Source organism: Nomascus leucogenys, chromosome X (assembly GCF_006542625.1).
Source record: "Nomascus leucogenys isolate Asia chromosome X, Asia_NLE_v1, whole genome shotgun sequence".
In the NCBI taxonomy this organism is placed as follows: domain Eukaryota; kingdom Metazoa; phylum Chordata; class Mammalia; order Primates; family Hylobatidae; genus Nomascus; species Nomascus leucogenys.
Genome location: NC_044406.1, coordinates 92708893 through 92728099, shown reverse-complemented (window position 1 = coordinate 92728099; position 19207 = coordinate 92708893). Strand labels below are relative to the sequence as shown.

The window sequence follows — 19207 nt, the reverse complement described above, 5'->3', positions numbered from 1 at the left end:
ATACTGACAAGCTCTGAATGCCCTTAAGTATGTCTCAGGATGATACAACATAAATAGTTAATCTTGAGAAAAACAATCACCTTCAAACCAAATGTCTGCATAAAACAGCCAGTTAAATGGCTTGTTTACTTTTTGAGCTATTATTTTATTAAATGATGTTTGTCATTATTTATGAGCCTCGAGTAATTACTGAAGGGTTATAGTGGCCCTTATGTGTTGTTATAAAGGTAAGTAAGTAAAATTTAGAAAGACTCAATGTCTATATTGACCTATCCTTTGTTTCACTTCAGGTTTGTGGGGTAAAATCTTTTGAAATTACCAATAATAGGTCGTGACATTTTGGTCACCAGAACACAGATGATGATACTTTCATGAAACAACAAATGGATTTCTGAGTTTTAAGTGGTTGTAGATACAATAGCACCAAAAACAATCCAGGCAAAACAAAAAGGGCCCATTTCTGCCCTTCAATTCATGTTTTTATTGAACAGTTTCTGTATGTTAAGCACCAAACAAGACACTTTGACATATGAGGTGGCAAAACTGTAAGAAATCGTTAATCCATATATTTACAAAGTAGGCTGTGGACTAGCTTCTGAAAATATAAATCCATATAGAATCCATTTTACTCTTTCTTGAACTATTATTTTTAGATCAGTTGAGATGGTTGTGAACAACATAAAATGTGACATGTGGCAATGATATCTAAAACATGTTTGACCTTAATTCATTAGTTGCCACCATTCAGTTTTTGGAATTAAAAAGTAGCAATACTCAATGGCTTTATTATCCTTAAGACCCTGAGTATTCTTTTTTTTATTATTATACTTTTAAGTTTTAGGGTACATGTGCACAACGTGCAGGTTTGTTACATATGTATACTTGTGCCATGTTGGTGCGCTGCACCCATTAACTCTTCATTTAACATTAGGTGTATCTCCTAATGCTATCCCTCCCCTCTCCCCCCACCCCACAACAGGCCCCGGTGTGTGATGTTCACCTTCCTGTGTCCATGTGTTCTCCTTGTTCAATTCCCACCTATGAGTGAGAACATGCAGTGTTTGGTTTTATGTTGCTGTGGCAGTTTGCTGAGAATGATGGTTTCCAGCTTCACTCATGTCCCTGCAAAGGACATGAACTCATTGTTTTTTATGGCTGCATAGTATTCCATGGTGTATATGTGCCACATTTTCTTTATCCAGCCTATCTTGAAGGGCATTTGGGTTGGTTCCAAGTCTTTGCTATTGTGAGTAGTGCCACAATAAACATACGTGTGCACATGTCTTCATAGCAGCATGATTTATAATCCTTTGGGTATATACCCAGTAATGGGAGGGCTGGCTCAAATGGTATTTCTAGTTCTAGATCCCTGAGGAATTGCCCCACTGACTTCCACAATGGTTTAACTAGTTTACAGTCCCACCAACAGTGTAAAAGTGTTCCTATTTCTCCACATCCTCTCCAGTACCTGTTGTTTCCTGACTTTTTAATGATCGCCATTCTAACTGGTGTGAGATGGTATCTCATTGTGGTTTTGATTTGCATTTCTCTGATGGCCAGTGATGATGAGCATTTTTTCATGTGTCTTTTGGCTGCATAAATGTCTTATTTTGAGAAGTGTCTGTTCATATCCTTTACCCACTTTTTGATGGGGTTGTTTGTTTTTTTCTTGTAAATTTGTGTGAGTTCATTGTAGATTCTGGATATTAGCCCTTTGTCAGATGAGTAGATCATAAAAATTTTCTCCCATTCTGTAGGTTGCCTGTTCACTCTGATGGTAGTTTCTTTTGCTGTGCAGTAGCTCTTTAGTTTAATCAGATCCCATTTGTCAATTTTGGCTTTTGTTGCCATTGCTTTTGGTGTTTTAGACATGAAGTCCTTATCCATGTCTATGTCCTAAATGGTATTGCCTAGGTTTTCTTCTAGGGTTTTTATGGTTTTAGGTCTAACATGTAAGTCTTTAATCCATCTTGAATTAATTTTTGTATAAGGTGTAAGGAAGGGATCCAGTTTCCGCTTTCTACATATGGCTAGCCAGTTTTCTCAGCACCATTTATTAAATAGGGAATCCTTTCCCCATTTCCTGTTTTTGTCAGGTTTGTCAAAGATCAGGTAGTTGTAGATATGCGGCATTATTTCTGAGGGCTCTGTTCTGTTCCATTGGTCTATATCTCTGTTTTGGTACCAGTACCATGCTGTTTTGGTTACTGTAGCCTTGTAGTATAGTTTGAAGTCAGGTAGCGTGATGCCTCCAGCTTTGTTCTTTTGGGTTAGGATTGACTTGGCAATGTGGGCTCTTTTTTGGTTCCATATGAACTTTAAAGTATTTTTTTCCAATTCTGTGAAGAAAGTCATTGGTAGCTTGATGGAGATGGCATTGAATCTATAAATTACCTTGGGTGGTATGGCCATTTTCACGATATTGATTCTTCCTACCCATGAGCATGGAATGTTCTTCCATTTGCTTGTATCCTCTTCTATTTCATTGAGCATTGGTTTGCAGTTCTCCTTGAAGAGGTCCTTCACTTCCCTTGTAAGTTGGATTCCTAGGTATTTTATTCTCTTTGAAGCAATTGTGAATGGGAGTTCACTCATGAGTTGACTCTCTGTCTGTTATTGGTATATAAGAATGCTTGTGATTTTTGCACATTGATTTTGTATCCTGAGACTTTGCTGAAGTTGCTAATCAGCTTAAGGAGATTTTGGGCTGAGACAATGGGGTTTTCTACATATACAATCATGTCATCTGCAAACAGGGACAATTTGACTTCCTCTTTTCCTAATTGAATACCCTTTATTTCCTTCTCCTGCCTGATTGCCCTGGCCAGAACTTCCAACACTATGTTGAATAGGAGTGGTGAGAGAGGGCATCCCTGTCTTGTGCCAGTTTTCAAAGGGAATGCTTCCAGTTTTTGCCCATTCAGTATGATATTGGCTGTGGGTTTGTCATAGATAGCTCTTAGGATTTTGAGATACGTCCCATCAATACCTAATTTATTGAGAGTTTTTAGCATGAAGGGTTGTTGAATTTTGTCAAAGGCCTTTTCTGCATCTACTGAGATAACCATGTGGTTTTTGTCTTTGGTTCTGTTTCTATGCTGGATTATGTTTATTGATTTGCATATGTTGAACCAGCCTTGCATCCCAGGGATGAAGCCCACTTGATCATGGTGGATAAGCTGTTTGATGTGCTGCTGAATTCAGTTTGCCAGTATTGTATTGAGGAGTTTTGCATCGATGTTCATCAGGGATATTGGTCTAAAATTCTCTTTTTTTGTTGTGTCTCTGCCAGGCTTTGGATCAGGATGATGCTGGCCTCATAAAATGAGTTAGGGAGGATTCCCTCCTTTTCTATTGATTGGAATAGTTTCAGAAGGAATGGTACCAGCTCCTCCTTGTACCTCTGGTAGAATTCGGCTGTGAATCCATCTGGTCCTGGACTTTTTTTGGTTGGTAAGCTATTAATTATTGCCTCAATTTCAGAGCCTGTTATTGGTCTATTCAGAGATTCAACTTCTTCCTGGTTTTGTCTTGGGAGGGTGTATGTGTTGAGGAATTTATCCATTTCTTCTAGATTTTCTAGTTTATTTGAGTAGAGGTGTTTATAGTATTCTCTCATGGTAGTTTGTATTTCTGTGGGATCGGTGGTGATATCCCCTTTATCATTTTTTATTGTGTCTATTTGATTCTTCTCTCTTTTCTTCTTTATTAGTCTTGCTAGCGGTCTATCAATTTTATTGATCTTTTCAAAAAACCAGCTCCTGGATTCATTGATTTTTTGAAGGGTTTTTTGTGTCTCTATTTCCTTCAGTTCTGCTCTGATCTTAGTTATTTCTTGCCTTCTGCTAGCTTTTGAATGTGTTTGCTCTTGCTCTTCTAGTTCTTTTAATTGTGATGTTAGGGTGTCAATTTTAGATCTTTCCTGCTTTGTCTTGTGGGCATTTAGTGCTATAAATTTCCCTCTACACACTGCTTTGAATGTGTCCCAGAGATTCTGGTATGTGGTGTCTTTTTTCTCATTGGTTTCAAAGAACATCTTTATTTCTGCCTTCATTTTGTTATGTACGCAGTATTCATTCAGGAGCAGGTTGTTCAGTTTCCATGTAGTTGAGCGGTTTTGAGTGAGTTTCTTAATCCTGAGTTCTAGTTTGATTGCACTGTGGTCTGAGAGACAGTTTGTTATAACTTCTGTTCTTTTACATTTGTTGAGGAGTGTTTTACTTCCAACTATGTAGTCAATTTTGGAATAGGTGTGGTGTGGTGCTGAAAAGAATGTATATTCTGTTGATTTGGGGTGGAGAGTTCTGTAGATGTCTATTAGGTCCACTTGGTGCAGAGCTGGGTTCAGTTCCTGGATATCCTTGTTAACTTTCTGTCTCGTTGATCTGTCTAATGTTGACAGTGGGGTGTTAAAGTCTCCCATTATTATTGTGTGGGAGTCTAAGTCTCTTTGTAGGTCTCTAAGGACTTGCTTTATGAATCTGGGTGCTCCTGTATTGGGTGCATATATATTTAGGAGAGTTAGTTCTTCTTGTTGAATTGATCCTTTACCATTATGTAATGGCCTTCTTTGTCTCTTTTGATCTTTGTTGGTTTAAAGTCTGTTTTGTCAGAGACTAGGATTGCTACCTCTGCCTTTTTTCGTTTTCCATTTGCTTGGTAGATCTTCCTCCATCCCTTTATTTTGAGCCTATGTGTGTCTCTGCATGTGAGATGGGTTTGCTGAATACAGCACACTGATTGATCTTGACTCTTTATCCAATTTGTCAGTCTGGGTCTTTTAATTGAAGCATTTAGGCCATTTACACTTAAGGTTAATATTGTTATGTGTGAATTTGATCCTGTCATTATGATGTTAGCTGGTTATTTTGCTCGTTAGTTGATGCAGTTTCTTCCTAGCCTCACTGGTCTTTACAATTTGGCATGTTTTTGCAGTGGCTGGTACCAGTTGTTCCTTTCTATGTTTAGTGCTTCCTTCGGGAGCTCTTTTAGGACAGGCCTGGTGGTGACAAAATCTCTCAGCATTTGCTTGTCTGTAAAGGATTTTATTTCTCCTTCACTTATGAAGCTTAGTTTGGCTGGATATGAAATTCTGGGTTGAAAATTCTTTTCTTTAAGAATGTTGAATATTGGCCCCCACTCTCTTCTGGCTTGTAGAGTTTCTGCCAAGAGATCAGCTGTTAGTCTGATGGGCTTCCCTTTGTGGGTAACCTGACCTTTCTCTCTGGCTGCCCTTAACATTTTTTCCTTCATTTCAACTTTGGTGAATCTGACAATTATGTGTCTTGGAGTTGCTCTTCTCGAGGAGTATCTTTGTGGCGTTCTCTGTATTTCCTGAATTTGAATGTTGACCTGCCTTGCTAGATTGGGGAAGTTCTCTTGGATAATATCCTGCAGAGTGTTTTCCAGCTTGCTTCCATTCTCCCCGTCACTTTCAGGTACACCAATCAGACATAGATTTGGTCTTTTCACATAGTCCCATATTTCTTGGAGGCTTTGTTCTTTTTATTCTTTTTTCTCCAAACTTCTCTTCTCACTTCATTTCTTTCATTTGATCTTCCATCACTGATACCCTTTCTTCCAGTTGATTGCATTGGCTACTGAGGCTTGTGCATTCATCATGTAGTTCTCGTGCCATGGTTTTCAGCTCCATCAGGTCCTTTAAGGACTTCTCTGCATTGGTTATTCTAGTTAGCCATTCATCTAATTTTTTTTTCAAGGTTTTTAACTTCTTTGCCATGGGTTCGAACTTCCTTTAGCTCAGAGTAGTTTGATCATCTGAAGCCTTCTCGCAACTTGTCAAAGTCATTTTCTGTCCAACTTTGTTCCATTGCTGGTGAAGAGCTACGTTCCTTTGGAGGAGGACAGGCACTCTGCTTTTTAGAGTTTCCAGTTTTTCTGCTCTGTTTTTTCCCCATCTCTGTGGTTTTATCTACCTTTGGTCTTTGATGATGGTGACGTACAGATGGGGTTTTGGTGTGGATGTCCTTTCTGTTTGTTAGTTTTCCTTCTAACAGTCAGGACACTCAGCTGCAGGTCTGTTGGGGTTTGCTGGAGGTCCATTCCAGACCCTGTTTGCCTAGGTATCAGCAGTGGAGGCTGCAGAACAGTGGATATTGGTGGACAGCAAATTTTGCTGCCTGGTCGTTCCTCTGGAAGTTTTGTTTCAGAGCAGTACCCGGCCGTGTGAGGTGTCAGTCTGCCCCTACTGGGGGGTGCCTCCCAGTTAGTCTACTCAGGGGTCATGGACCCACTTGAGGAGGCAGTCTTTCCATTCTCAGATCTCCAGCTGCATGCTGGGAGAACCACTACTCTCTTCAAAGCTGCCAGACAAGGACATTTAAGTCTGCAGAGTTTTCTGCTGCCTTTTGTTTGTCTGTGCCCTGCCCCCAGAGATGGAGTCTACAGAGGCAGGCAGGCCTCCTTGAGCTGAGGTGGGCTCCACCCAGTTCGAGCTTCCAGGCTGCTTTGTTTACCTACTCAAGCCTCAGCAATGGCAGGCGCCGCTCCCCCAGCCTCGCTGCCGCCTTGCAGTTTGATCTCAGACTACTGTGCTAGCAATGAGCAAGGCTTCGTGGACATATGACCCTCCCAGCCAGGCACGGGATATAATCTCCTGGTGTGCCGTTTGCTAAGACCGTTGGAAAAGTGCAGTATTAGGGTGGGAGTGACCCGATTTTCCAGGTGCCCTCTGTCATCCCTTTCTTTGACTAGGAAAGGGAATTCCCTGACCCCTAGCACTTCCCGGATGAGGCAATGCCCTGCCCTGCTTCCGCTCACATTCGGTGTGCTACACCCACTGTGCTGCACCTACTGTCCGACACTCCCTAGTGAGACGAACTCGGTATCTCAGTCAGAAATGCAGAAATCACCCATCTTCTGTGTCACTCATGCTGGGAGCTGTAGACTGGAGCTGTTCCTATTCAGCCATCTTGGCTCCCTCAGACCTTGAGTATTCTTAAGTCAGGGGTAAGGGCTCTATTTAAAAAATGCTATTATATCAGATGGAAATTAGTGTTAAAAAAAGATTCAGTCAATAGATTTGCAGCATCGAAGTCCTTATACCCCACTGCTCCTGCAAGTTACTAATAGCGAATAGCTAATGACTTCTAGTCATGACCTATCCTGTCCCCATGCTTTGGTAAAGAGCCCCCAGAATAATGCCCTCTCTCAGCTTTAGGGACTCACCCTGTCTGAGCTAATTCCAATTTGTGATGATACTTTTATTCCTTCGTTCATAACACTGTCCCTTAAAGTAGCTGAAGTCAGCGTACCCTATAATAAAATGGAGTAAAACAATTTGATTGTAATGAAACGTTTTGAATTCAGCCCTTAACAACCTGGATAAGCATTATGTGATCCAGGTAGCCCAGCTCCAGAATGCCTGGCCACACATGCCAAATTAGGACAATACCCAACAGGCTCTAATGAGTAAGCCTGATGAACACCTCTCCAACATGTCCTGAGATGACAGGATGTGCACGGGACTATAGTACTTTTAATACTCCGCTGTCAAGACCTGCTGAGGGAAATTCTGTTCTTCTGGTCCTAAAGAAAGTACTAAGCTTCTTTGAAAACCTGCCATGATTACTCTGTCTTCTGTATTCCGCCATCAGCCTGCACTAAAACCCTTCTTAAATGAAAGATACTCTGTGATAGAGTTCTTCACCTTTCCTCTCCTCTGGACTTGAAAATACTGGGGTGGGATGGGAGGGAAGGCAGCATTGAAACTTGCTTGAGTTTTACCCATACCCATGTGTAAAGTTGAACCCATATCCTACCTGAATCTATGCCTATGTGTAAAGTCCTATATATTTAGAGGAAAATTAATCAGCTTCTAATTTCACCACTGTAGCCAGAAGGTATTTTTTAAATCACATTAATATATCCCTCTTTGGCCAGAATTCCAAATGCAACAACAAGCTGAACCCCTAACATATTCTAATCAGATCATTATTATATACTTTAAATAAATGAATATTATTTGAATAAGTCCTAATTCCATGGCATTAGATAAGTATCTTTCAATAATGACATCAACCAATGATTTGCAAAATTTTATTTTTCAAGGTTGAACAATGATTCATTGTAGACTTTCAGATGAAATAATTAGCAGTCTTGAAGTACACATTGAATACAAATTAATTTGATTTCAGTAGGCACATTTCTTGGAACAAACTGGAGTACTTAAAAGATCCCATTGAATGCATGTGGCATTATTCCTAGTTTATGGATACTGTTTCAACCAAATGAATCTTGGGAGAGGGCACTTAGTAATTAATGCATCTAGAAACTGATAGCACTAAAATATTAAAACTTATGCATTCCAATGTTTACATGTGTATGTGTGTGGGCACATGTGATTCTGCTTTGCCTGTTTTACTATCTTACTGTTTCCTCTGGGGATCTTACCTCACTTCTACTGACAGTCACTCAGAAATTTTTTTATCAGCCCTTTTATCCGTCATTTTCTAGTTTTCAAATATTTCTAATAATGCCTTTTATTTTAGACAAGGTCTTTGTTGAAAAAACTAAATTACACCAAAATAAAACCATACTTTATCCCTAGTGCTGCTCATAACCTGCCAGAACTTTCATGCTTCAAATCACAAGGCTAGGGAAATTGTCTAGTCAAGAGCCCCCCTCCACACCACTGTGATGGGCTGGGGCTTCCAGGTACTGCTGCTACAAGGTAATGTATAGATATAATTTCTTCTGTCTCTTACAAAATAAACTGACCATGAAATATCGTTGTCCCTTCACTTTCTTGTTTCAGCTGGCAAAGGATGTAAAGATTCCAGATGGATTTACATCTAAGTCAGAAATATTCATTACCTATGAGCCACTTTAAATATTTTCTGTCCTTTCTAAATGATTACCTAACATTTCAATCTCCCTTTTTGACATGCGCCCAGCTTCCTTTCTTTATTAACACTTTATCCTTTAAAGCTCGGTTTGTCATTTACAATCTCTCTTACTTGGTTACTTTGGGACATCTTTGTAGATTCAGGTCACTTTTGCCTATTTTTACAGGAATAACTGCCACAGAGCGCAATGGGAGTTGACTTCCTAAAATAGTTTACTGTCTTACTGTCTTCAAATATGATTTTAAGATAAAACTTATTTTTAAGCTTAACTTTGAGTAAATATTATGAAGAAAAAATGAATTATTAAAAGACTTGATTCTACACGCTACTTATATGAGGAAATTTTCTGAAATTAAAACATATCAAGCTCCATTTGCTCAGCGATGAGGTACTTGCACAAAGTTCCCCATAGCCTTTTGGTGTACAAATTTATAATAATGAAGACTACTTCTAAGAAAAAAAATTTGACATAAAAGTTTGTTTTTTTAAAAAAACTACTGCATTCAAAAAGTTGTTTGAGTTGTAAACACTCAAGGATAAGCCAGTTTTAGGATCACATTATTGTGTCACAGTAAAAGAAATGTGAGTCACATTTATTTCCTTAATTCATGGATTCAGGCTTTCCTAAATTCTCAATAATGAGCTACACTACATTCTTGATGTAAGTTGTTAGGAAAATCCAAATCTTCATTTCTAGCACTAAGTGTCAAGAAATGTGCTATTATGAAATCACACATAGTCAGCTGCTTTTGTATTTTGGTTAACCAGGTAGTTTGAAAATTATTTTCCGACTAGCACTGTTCTCAGATTTTAGAAGCAGAACTAGAGGAATTATACTGAGGTATACTTTGTGGCAGTTCTGTTGCTTCTCTATTGCCCCAGAATTTACCATGGTATTGAGGATGGATATGCAGAAATTATGCTCTTCATCAGGTAGCAGTTACCATAGGTGATCAAACATCACCTGTCTATGGCGTCTATAACATATTTGGGTGATGGACTAGCACTACTTTAATTTTGCAGGCTTATATATATGGTGAAAGTTGTATATTTTGTGAAATCTTTTTTTTAACCTTTAACATTAAGTCATTACATATGAACTTATCACTGAATATGTTTAGATTAATTTCTGATTTTACAAAAATAGAAACCTGAAAAACACAGATACTAGCAAAGTTTTTTCATAGTTATGCTTAATTCCTTTTGTTTAATACTGGAAGGAAGCTTTTGTGTAGTCTAATCTTGGATTGGGCAAATATTTGATGCTGTCTGATAGTAACACTGTTGGCCAGATAATAATTTTGATAAATCAATCTATCTGCTTTGGGGAGTAGAATTTGACGCCTACCTTAAGGTATTAAGAAATACTCATTCTACAGTACATGTGTGTAGGAGTTCAGTCCTGTACTCAGGCTCACAACTGTATCATTTGGTGGTTTGTAACAACAGCTATTGCACATCTTGTGGGGGTTCTGAGAAAAATCAAGCATCTGGGGCTTTCTTCCTTTCTTCTTATCGGAAGAAAACCAGCTTAAAAATGGGTGAAAAGAACAAAACTGGTCTTTAACTGTAGGCTTAATTGTCATGAATCAGTGAGAAAAAGAGTGGTGGACTTTTCCCCTTTGTCACCATAGTTTTCTCTGGGCATGCAGGTTGTTCAACCTTAGTCTGGGTTATAATAATCTTTAAGATTTTTGTTTTTTGACTAAACCTTTGGTTCTTTATATAGTTTTGGAAAAATCACATACAGTTTGTTGATGTTTTTCTTTTTCTGAAAAATCTTATCCCAGTGCCAATTCTTTTGAAGGCTGCTTGTAATCTAATTCATAACAGGTTTCTTTACTCCATGTTGTAAAATCTGAATACAGATACTGTCCAAACTGTCCAAAGAGTAATGTTTGAATTCACAGTAACAAAAGTTACAAAGTTTGTGCAAAAGATATTGTACACCATTGGAGTACCTAGAGCTTGCTATAGTTAATTTTATAGATAAAGCTGCATTTCTCATTAAAACTATTCTGTGCTACATTAAAAGTTAAGTTTTGGATTTAATCTTTACTAAAAATAAAACTGAATACTCATTTAATCTCTGAAATCTGAAGATGCAGACTGCCTTTACATGATGTTTATAATGTGGTAATAAATCACTGGAAACTTTTAGACATCATAATTGCTTTGGAGCTCTTCAAGTTTTCCAAGTGTCATGAAGTAAACCCGGCTGTGGTGATTGCGCAGGGTAGAGGTAAAGAACAGCTTGAAAAAGAAAGAAATACACTGTCAACAGATATTTAATACATTGCCAACAGATATTTAATACATTGCAACCAGATATTTAATAACTATAATTTTATCTGCATCTGCTAATTAAAATATTAAGCCTTACTGTTTTGTGGAACAGTTTCTTTTTCAAATGAAAGAATGAGTTTACATTAGTTTGGAGTCTAAATTATACATTTTTAAAAAAACCTTTTACTATATTCTACATAATTATAATTTATATGGTTAAATAAAATTAGTAATTTTGTAGGTGGCCTTCATTTGCTGAAGTTCTTGATTATTTTTGGGCAATAGTTCTTTGCTTTTTAAAACAATAATCTACTTATATTCAAGTTGGCTTTTCTTTTAATATAAGGAAACAAATTATTTAGGTGTTGTTTACCATTGCTGCTTGTATTTAAGAAGCCATTGAAATTTTCTACTTGGTACAATTTTCTTTATTTTTCTTTTCTTTATTTTTTAATATTAAAAAATTTAACAGACAGATAATACTGTATGCTTTTATCACATACAAAGTGATGTTTTGAAGTCCATATACATTGTGGAATTGTTAAATCTTGTTAATTAACAAATGTATGACCTCACGTGGTTATCATTTTTATGGTGAGAGCACTTAACAACCACTCATGCAATTTTCTATTTCAGCAAAATGGACTGACATCAATAGATTGATAAAATGAGTTAAACCCAGTGGCTTAGAGAGGGACATGTTGTGTAAATGTGGTCTGTACCATAAAGAAAATTATAACAAAATATGCACATAAATATCAGACAAAGGTCTCCTTGTTAGGACTAAGGCTTTTGACATCCACAGTGGCTATATTTAGGAGACTTTGTGACATAATGGTGGTAATAAGATACACTAGATGTGACAAAGGGAGGCAGGGAGTCTCTAATTTGTGATACTGTGAGCTTACAGTGTATGTAACTGTACATGTTGCTTGATAAAAGATAGTATTTGAAATTATTACAATTTAAATATTAAAAGTATTTAATATTATTAGACGAAGGCAGCAATCATAGTTACTTCGGTTAGTAGTCATCAAGAAAACAAATAATCTTTTAAGAAAAAATTATATGATTACACTGAGTTAAATAAAATTTAAAATGCCCTCGCTTAACTCTTCTAAGATCTGCTTTATACCTAATTAAATAAAAGTCTTCATAAACCTTTACAGAGTTTGCTCTGTACAGAGGGGGATGCAGGGCTTTAAGTGTATATGAAAACAGTATTTTACGTTTCATAGTAAGTAATTTTACCTCATAATAAAGAGACAACATTGTAAACTTTTTTAAAAGATATGCTAATCATTCTTGACTTAACATATCTGATGTTACAGGCAATCTGTGAGATGCTTACAGATATGAGTAGTTGTCACAATTGTTCCCAAAGCAGTTATTAATATTTCTATTTTGGAGATGAAGGAACTAAGGATCAGAAAGATTAATCAAACTTCTCAGGTTCTCTAACCTAGTTAGTCCTGGTTAGAGCCAGGACTGCATTCTAGGTCTTGCTGACCTGAAACACAGGTTTTTGCCATTTCATCTCTTCACATTGTAAATTGGCAACTTTGCTTGACATACAGTGCTTTATTCTGGCTGTTCTGATATTAACTCAAACCCTCTGCAATCTCTTCTCAACATGAATGTTTCCTAATCCTATTAGGACTATTTCTTCACCCTATTATTTCCTATAATAGGTAGGAATGGTAATAATCTTACACCATGAAATTTTCCATCTAAACTATTTGAATTAGTTGTTAAAATTGATCAAATTATACAAATAACTGCCAAATCTTGATTTTATTTTTATTTTCTGCAAAATAAACATCATAACACCCACTTGTGAAGATAAATTGAGATAGCTGTTAAAGTATCTAGCACAAGGCCTACTATACAATTAGGTGCTCAGTAAACATAAGTACATTTTCCTTCTGTTATTGAATTATGTTGAAAGCTATAAAAGGCAGATTTGCTCAAGCATTTTGTTTAAAAATATCATTTTAATATGAACATGAAAGGCACTATGAATCAAAGACAATAAAGGATTTTGAACCAAATAAAATAATGGCTAAGCTTTGCTTAAGACATAACTAGAATTTTTTCTTATTTTTTCAAAATGAGCTTCTTTTGAAACCAAATTTCATCACTTACCAAATTAGCGTTTCTACTGCAAAATATAAAATTGTTTTTTAACCAATAGTATGCCAGTTTGAAAAAATATACCACGAATATATTTATAGCCAGAAGGAAAAGGACAGAAATTTGTTTCGTTAGTTCATTTTCAATTGTTGCGTTATTTTTGCTGTAACTGGGGGGTGTAGGCTATACCTTGTCACCCCGGGTGCACAGGAATCTCAGCTTCTTAATTGACCTGCGCTTCAGCTCACTTTCCAGAACCCTGGATTGCAAAGAGCGCACTTCAATGGCCTTTTGGCCCCATCCTGTGGTTCGCTGTGTACATTCAAAAGCTACAATACAAATGAAAAAAAATCAGAAAAACACAAAATCTTTCTGGCCGTCATAGAAAATTATAACTACGGTCAATGTTTGTTTATTAAGAGGCTCATTATTACACTTCAGGTTAGCACATCCTGTTTTTCCCTCCTGTAGTCAGTTTGGCCATTTTGCTGCTCAAGAGTGGTGTTCAAACTGGCTATCTAAAGGCACCATTGTAATCAACATTTAATTACCAGGTCTCAATTATTTAATTCTTATATTCATATCCTCTAACGCCACAGAAAAAGCTAAGGACTAATTCTATCCCGTTTGTAGACATTTTGATCTACTCACAGCCACTCTTTATTTTATAGTCTAAGTGACATACAGCATTCCTAATAAGGGCTCCTAATAAGGGTGTATATTTGTGCTCCAGTGACATACATGAAAACCTGACCCTTTAAAATTGTTAAAAAATGACTTGCTCAAATAATGACTGTAGCAACCCTAATGCAATCCAATAAATTATTGTGTTATAAGCAGAACCAAAGCTAATTTGATATTCTTAAGGTTTTTTCCTGCTCAGGAAATATTCATTAAGATTTTAACTTTTTTGACTCTATTTTATAATACTTTGTGACAAATATAGATTATGACAATAATTGCCTTAAACCTAATTATGTAAACAGTCAGTCAGCTGGTGCTGTAAGGTATTTTTTGACACAAAGAACAGCACTATTATTACACTTTTAACTTTCAATTTAATATTCTTTATGTACTTCATGGGGAAAAATTCCATAAGTAAATAAAATCCTGACATTTAAAATAATATCAAGATTTTAAACTCAATTAAAATAGTCTAGGAAACAAGAAGATAAGGCATCTTCATTCTCATATTAACATGATTAAAATCAGAATTCAATTAATTACTTTGATTTTTCATTTTTTCTATTATGAAAGGAATAAAGTGACTAAGAAAAATGGCTATCCTGGAAGAAGACTTTATAAGTCAAATTTCAGACTAGAATTAAAATAACTCCAGATATAAGGGAAATAAGGAAAATCAGTCTCCAGAGGGTTGGGAACAAGTAACAGATTTAGTCTATCTAGAGTTGAATTTCTTCACCTATGTGACTACTTTATTAAAAATGATATTTTTGTCAACAACATAGATCAAAAATTCTAAACTTAAAGCACAGGCTTTTTGCTGAGTCCAAGTACATAGTTCATATGGCATTGCATAATTTCCACCGTAGTCCCAAAACACCTACATCTGCCACTTAACCTAGCTACTGAGCTAGCTTGCTTTCTGAGATGAAACACAATGATTTGGAAGTGGGAACACTTAGTAATACCTGATGCAATTGTTAAGCCTGTATATATTTGTTTGGAAATGGAGAGCAATGATTTGAACACATTTATTATAACTTAAGAAAACGTAAAATTTAAATTGGGGAAATCCGGATCTGAATTAGTTTTAAATAACAAAGCAGTTGTTTCTAGACAGAATAATACAGTAATTGATCTCCTTAATATCAGTGTTATATGGCAGTCTTTAGCATACTCTCAAAATATCCTTAATATACAAACTAAAATATCATGTTCTTATAGTACTGTAATTTATTTTACGTGTAGCTGTCTTTCAAATTCTAGCAACTTAAAGTAGCTTTTTTTGTTTTAGGTCAGAAGTTGTCCTGTCTGAGGACAAGAGCTGCACCAGATGACTTCTCAAGATCACTTTGACCCTTATGATTGTCTACTGGCATAAATATAGGGGTTTGTTCAGTTTCCTATTTGAACTGAATTTCCTTATAACCATTTCTGATTAGCATATCGATCACAAAAGTACCACTGTAAAGGATAGAACATGAGTCATTATTTTTACTTTCTTTTGCCCTAAATGTGTCAATTATACTGTAAGCATTTATCTTCTGTCACTTAAAGTGGTTTTAAACCCTCTGTGAGTTCTTACTTGTTTGAGGAAATTGGAGCAGGTTTTCAGGACAATCCTTAAACTGACTATATATGAAAAAAAAAAGAAGAAGAAGAAGGATTCTGCAGATGCAATGCAAAGTGCCATCATCCCATAAAAAAAGTTCATTAAAAAGCAGTTCTTTCAAAATGGTCCTTAAAGCCACACGAGGATCATATTTAGTCATTTTATAGAGATCACAGAAGCATCTGCCTTCTCATTTGACAGACCATCTCTCTCTCTTTCTCTCTCTCTCTCTCTGTCTCTATGTTGTTAACAACAACATAGACTAAAAATTCTAAACCTAAAGCAAAGGCTTTTTGCTGAGTCCAAGTACGTAGTTCACATGGCATCGCATAATTTCCACCTTAGTCCCAAAACACCTACATCTGCCACTTAACCTAGCTACTGAGCTAGCTTGCTTTCTGAGATGGGACACAAGGTTTTGGAAGTGGGAACACTTAGTAATACCTGATGCAATTGTTAAGTCTCTCTCTCTCTCTCTCTACACACACACACACACACACACACTGCTGCCTTTTTCCTTTATTTTCTCCATTAAACTTCTCTTTTCTATAATAGCTATCCTCCAGCTAATCATTCTACTCTCTCTAATATTTTTACTTTTCGTATCTAGAATTACTTTACCCCTATCTAGAATCACATCTGGGGTCACTGAGCCTCAGAACATATACAAGAATCTCAAACTATTTGGATTTCTCAGATCAGCAGTCCTGCTTTGGCTAGGAAGAAAAAAATGTCCTGGTTTGATGAAGATGAAAAGGCATTTTTCTTTGTTGCCACGTGGTTGGTACCTAACAAGCACTCCAGTCAGTCATATCTGTCACTTTTCTAAATGATTTGATTCTTCACAAGAATATCACTCACAAAATAGAACTCTACTGACTGTAAAAAATAGAAGTATTTGGCTCTTTTATACTAGTTGGCAGTCTCCTAAGATAAAGATAAACCCCACAATCAGTATGATGAAAAGAAGCATTTCCAATATCTGTGTAAAGTCTGCAAGTAAAGGGAGTTAAAACAAAATTATAGATTTTTGTGGAAAGGAATTAGCTCTCATTTCAATTATACAATATTGCAAATAACTCAGATAACCAAAATGAGTCTCTTTGTGGTACTCTCACGAATTCATTAAGCATAGGACAAATACAGGCATCACGTTACTAAGGGAATAATTATGCAGAACCCCAAATTAATCTTATGTATCTTAAGAAAATGTAATAATTTAGGAAATCTTTTCTTAAGACACTTTTTTACCCTTGAAAAGTTACTCTGGGGTCCTGAAGAAGAAAGAAATTGTATACATACCTATAGAAGATGGTATGTCTTTCCACATTTCAAGGATCTTCTTGAAGAGCTGTTCATTTGCTTCCACAGAGAGGGCTTCAGCATTGAAGGTGAGCATCATGCCAATTCCCAAGCAATCAGGTAAAATGATGATATTCTGTGGTATAATGATTTCCAGGGGCTGGAATTATGTTTCATAAAGATTTATATGTCCAATATTTTATCACTACTACTTTAATCGAAGCAGCTTGGCAGAGCAATAAAGACCAAAAGAGGTTCAAAGAGCAAGGAGGAAGAGCAACCTCTATTTCCAAATTAATAAGCATGCTATCCAATATTTGAAGAGAGCTGCTTTCTTTCTGTCATAAATTCATAACTGTTAAATATTCTTCTTTATAATTAGGAGAAAGCCTTATTAGAAAAGCAAAGATGTATTTCCAACACAGAGAGATTTCTTGACATTTCACAAATTATTATGTATCATAGTAGAAGAAACACTACTTGTTACAGACTTGGGTTTAAGATAACACATTAATAAATACTTTAGTAATTAATGTACAAACCAAATAACAAATATACAATATTTGCTTATCAGGCAACTCACTCAAATTAGAAATAGAAAACTAATCTAAAAAATAGCTTGAGCTTAAAATGTTTACAAGGGACAGCTTTATAATAGTCTTCACAGCTTGAAATATATTTCCCCCTTTGAGTCATTTCCCCCTTTGCAAAAAAGTTAGAATTTCTTTTCCAATTAGTATAATTTCAAATGCACTTAAGATACACATTCAAAGACATATTTGGTGACATAATATGAAAAACTAAGAAATATCTAAGCATTTCTAAATTTCATAATGCACAAAACAATGCAACAAAGTTTTCTTAATCTACAGATATTGTCACATTAACAGTATTTCCCTGCAAATGAAAAATTGTGTTCCTCTATGGTTTCTCCAAACTAGCACATTCCAGAAAAAAAAAAAAAAAAGTCAGAAACTATACTTGCCAAACCCAGCGTACTCAGGCCAGGTGCTTGAGGCCATGTCCCAGCAACAACAATCCTTATAACTAAAATGGGGATCCAGAGACGAAAAGCAATTTTAATGCGTTCCCTGGGCACTTGCATGAGCAATTGAATCAGAAAACAAAGATAAAGGAAGAGAGTAAAAGAAATTGCAGGAAAGAAGGTTGTCTTAATAAAATCTGTTTAGAAAAAAACTGGACAGCTGCAAATCCAGACAGCCTCAGATGCTTCTCAGATGATTCCTGAAGTAACCAGATATTCTTTAGCACACATGGTTCCCTTGTATCATTACAGCTTTTGTAATCTAGCACTCTTGGAAAAATATTATTTTTATTGTATTCTTTCTCAGAAGACACCCCCCTCCCTGATATTAGAGTCCTTTCTCTTTTAATGGGTCAAGACACTAGAGTATTTAGCTAAAAATATTTTTGAATACACACAAGGTATCCTAATTAGGTCAGAAAGTGATTTTTAAGAACTCATCTCTAACTAACAAATTGCTTCAAAAGGAAATAACTTTCCTTGCTTATTAATCATGTGAAACACGGGGGTCAACATTCCTGAATTACTTTTCAAATAAGTGTAAACATGGACCAATACTGCAAAGTTCAATACTGCACTAGCTTCTTAATAAAAGCTATCTGATGCAACATTAAAAAAAAAGAGAGATGCAGGAAGCTACGGAAGACACTCCAACTGAAGAGTACAACAATAGCTATATCAAAATTAACCTGACCTCACGTTTAAGTGGCTTTGGCTAAGATTGGTTCAGTATTTTCTAAATTATCAACAGTGTGATTTCTATATAATCATGGGCAACAACTGAGTAATAAGCTAATTATCTTCAATATGACCAAAAGACTTTTACAAAATTGTCCCCACTAATGTCCTGACAATTGGTTTATGTAATTTGTTAGAGACATATGAGACAATTCTGAGAGCTGTTCAAAATATCACACAACTGTAGTAATTTGAAAATACATCAAAGTTTTCTCCTGGACTTTTTGTATAATGCTAAACTGCTAAAACTTTGGTTGTCTAAAAATTAGGGATTTAAATATAGTGAAGCAGAGAACTGTTGGTTTAGGCCTTCCTTTTAAATAAAAATTTCAATAGGACAAACATCATTGCCAACACCAAATTTGAGACACAGTAGAATTATATTTTGTATGGTGTGTGTGAGGGATATTACATTATGTTCAAACTCTTTATGTAAATGATGTGTATAATATTTTTATGACAATCTATATTTTAGATGTTGCGCTGTCTTTCACAAAATATAAGCATTTAAGAGTTGAGTATCTGCTTTTAAAATGCTGA

The 19207-nt window shown here is 36.0% G+C and overlaps 1 protein-coding gene across 1 annotated transcript in view; it reads right to left on the bottom strand.

Moving 5' to 3' along the window:
- Positions 1-8043: 8043 nt before the first annotated feature.
- The window catches only part of NRK (Nik related kinase), a 134455-nt gene continuing 123291 nt past the window's right edge, over positions 8044-19207 (bottom strand). The window contains exons 27-29 of the mRNA XM_003262142.4: positions 16885-17044; positions 13476-13615; positions 8044-11120 (exon numbers count right to left, since the gene is read on the bottom strand). Coding sequence (XP_003262190.3) covers positions 11025-11120; positions 13476-13615; positions 16885-17044 — 396 coding nt within the window. The 3' untranslated portion in view covers positions 8044-11024. The remainder of the gene's footprint in view (positions 11121-13475; positions 13616-16884; positions 17045-19207) is intronic.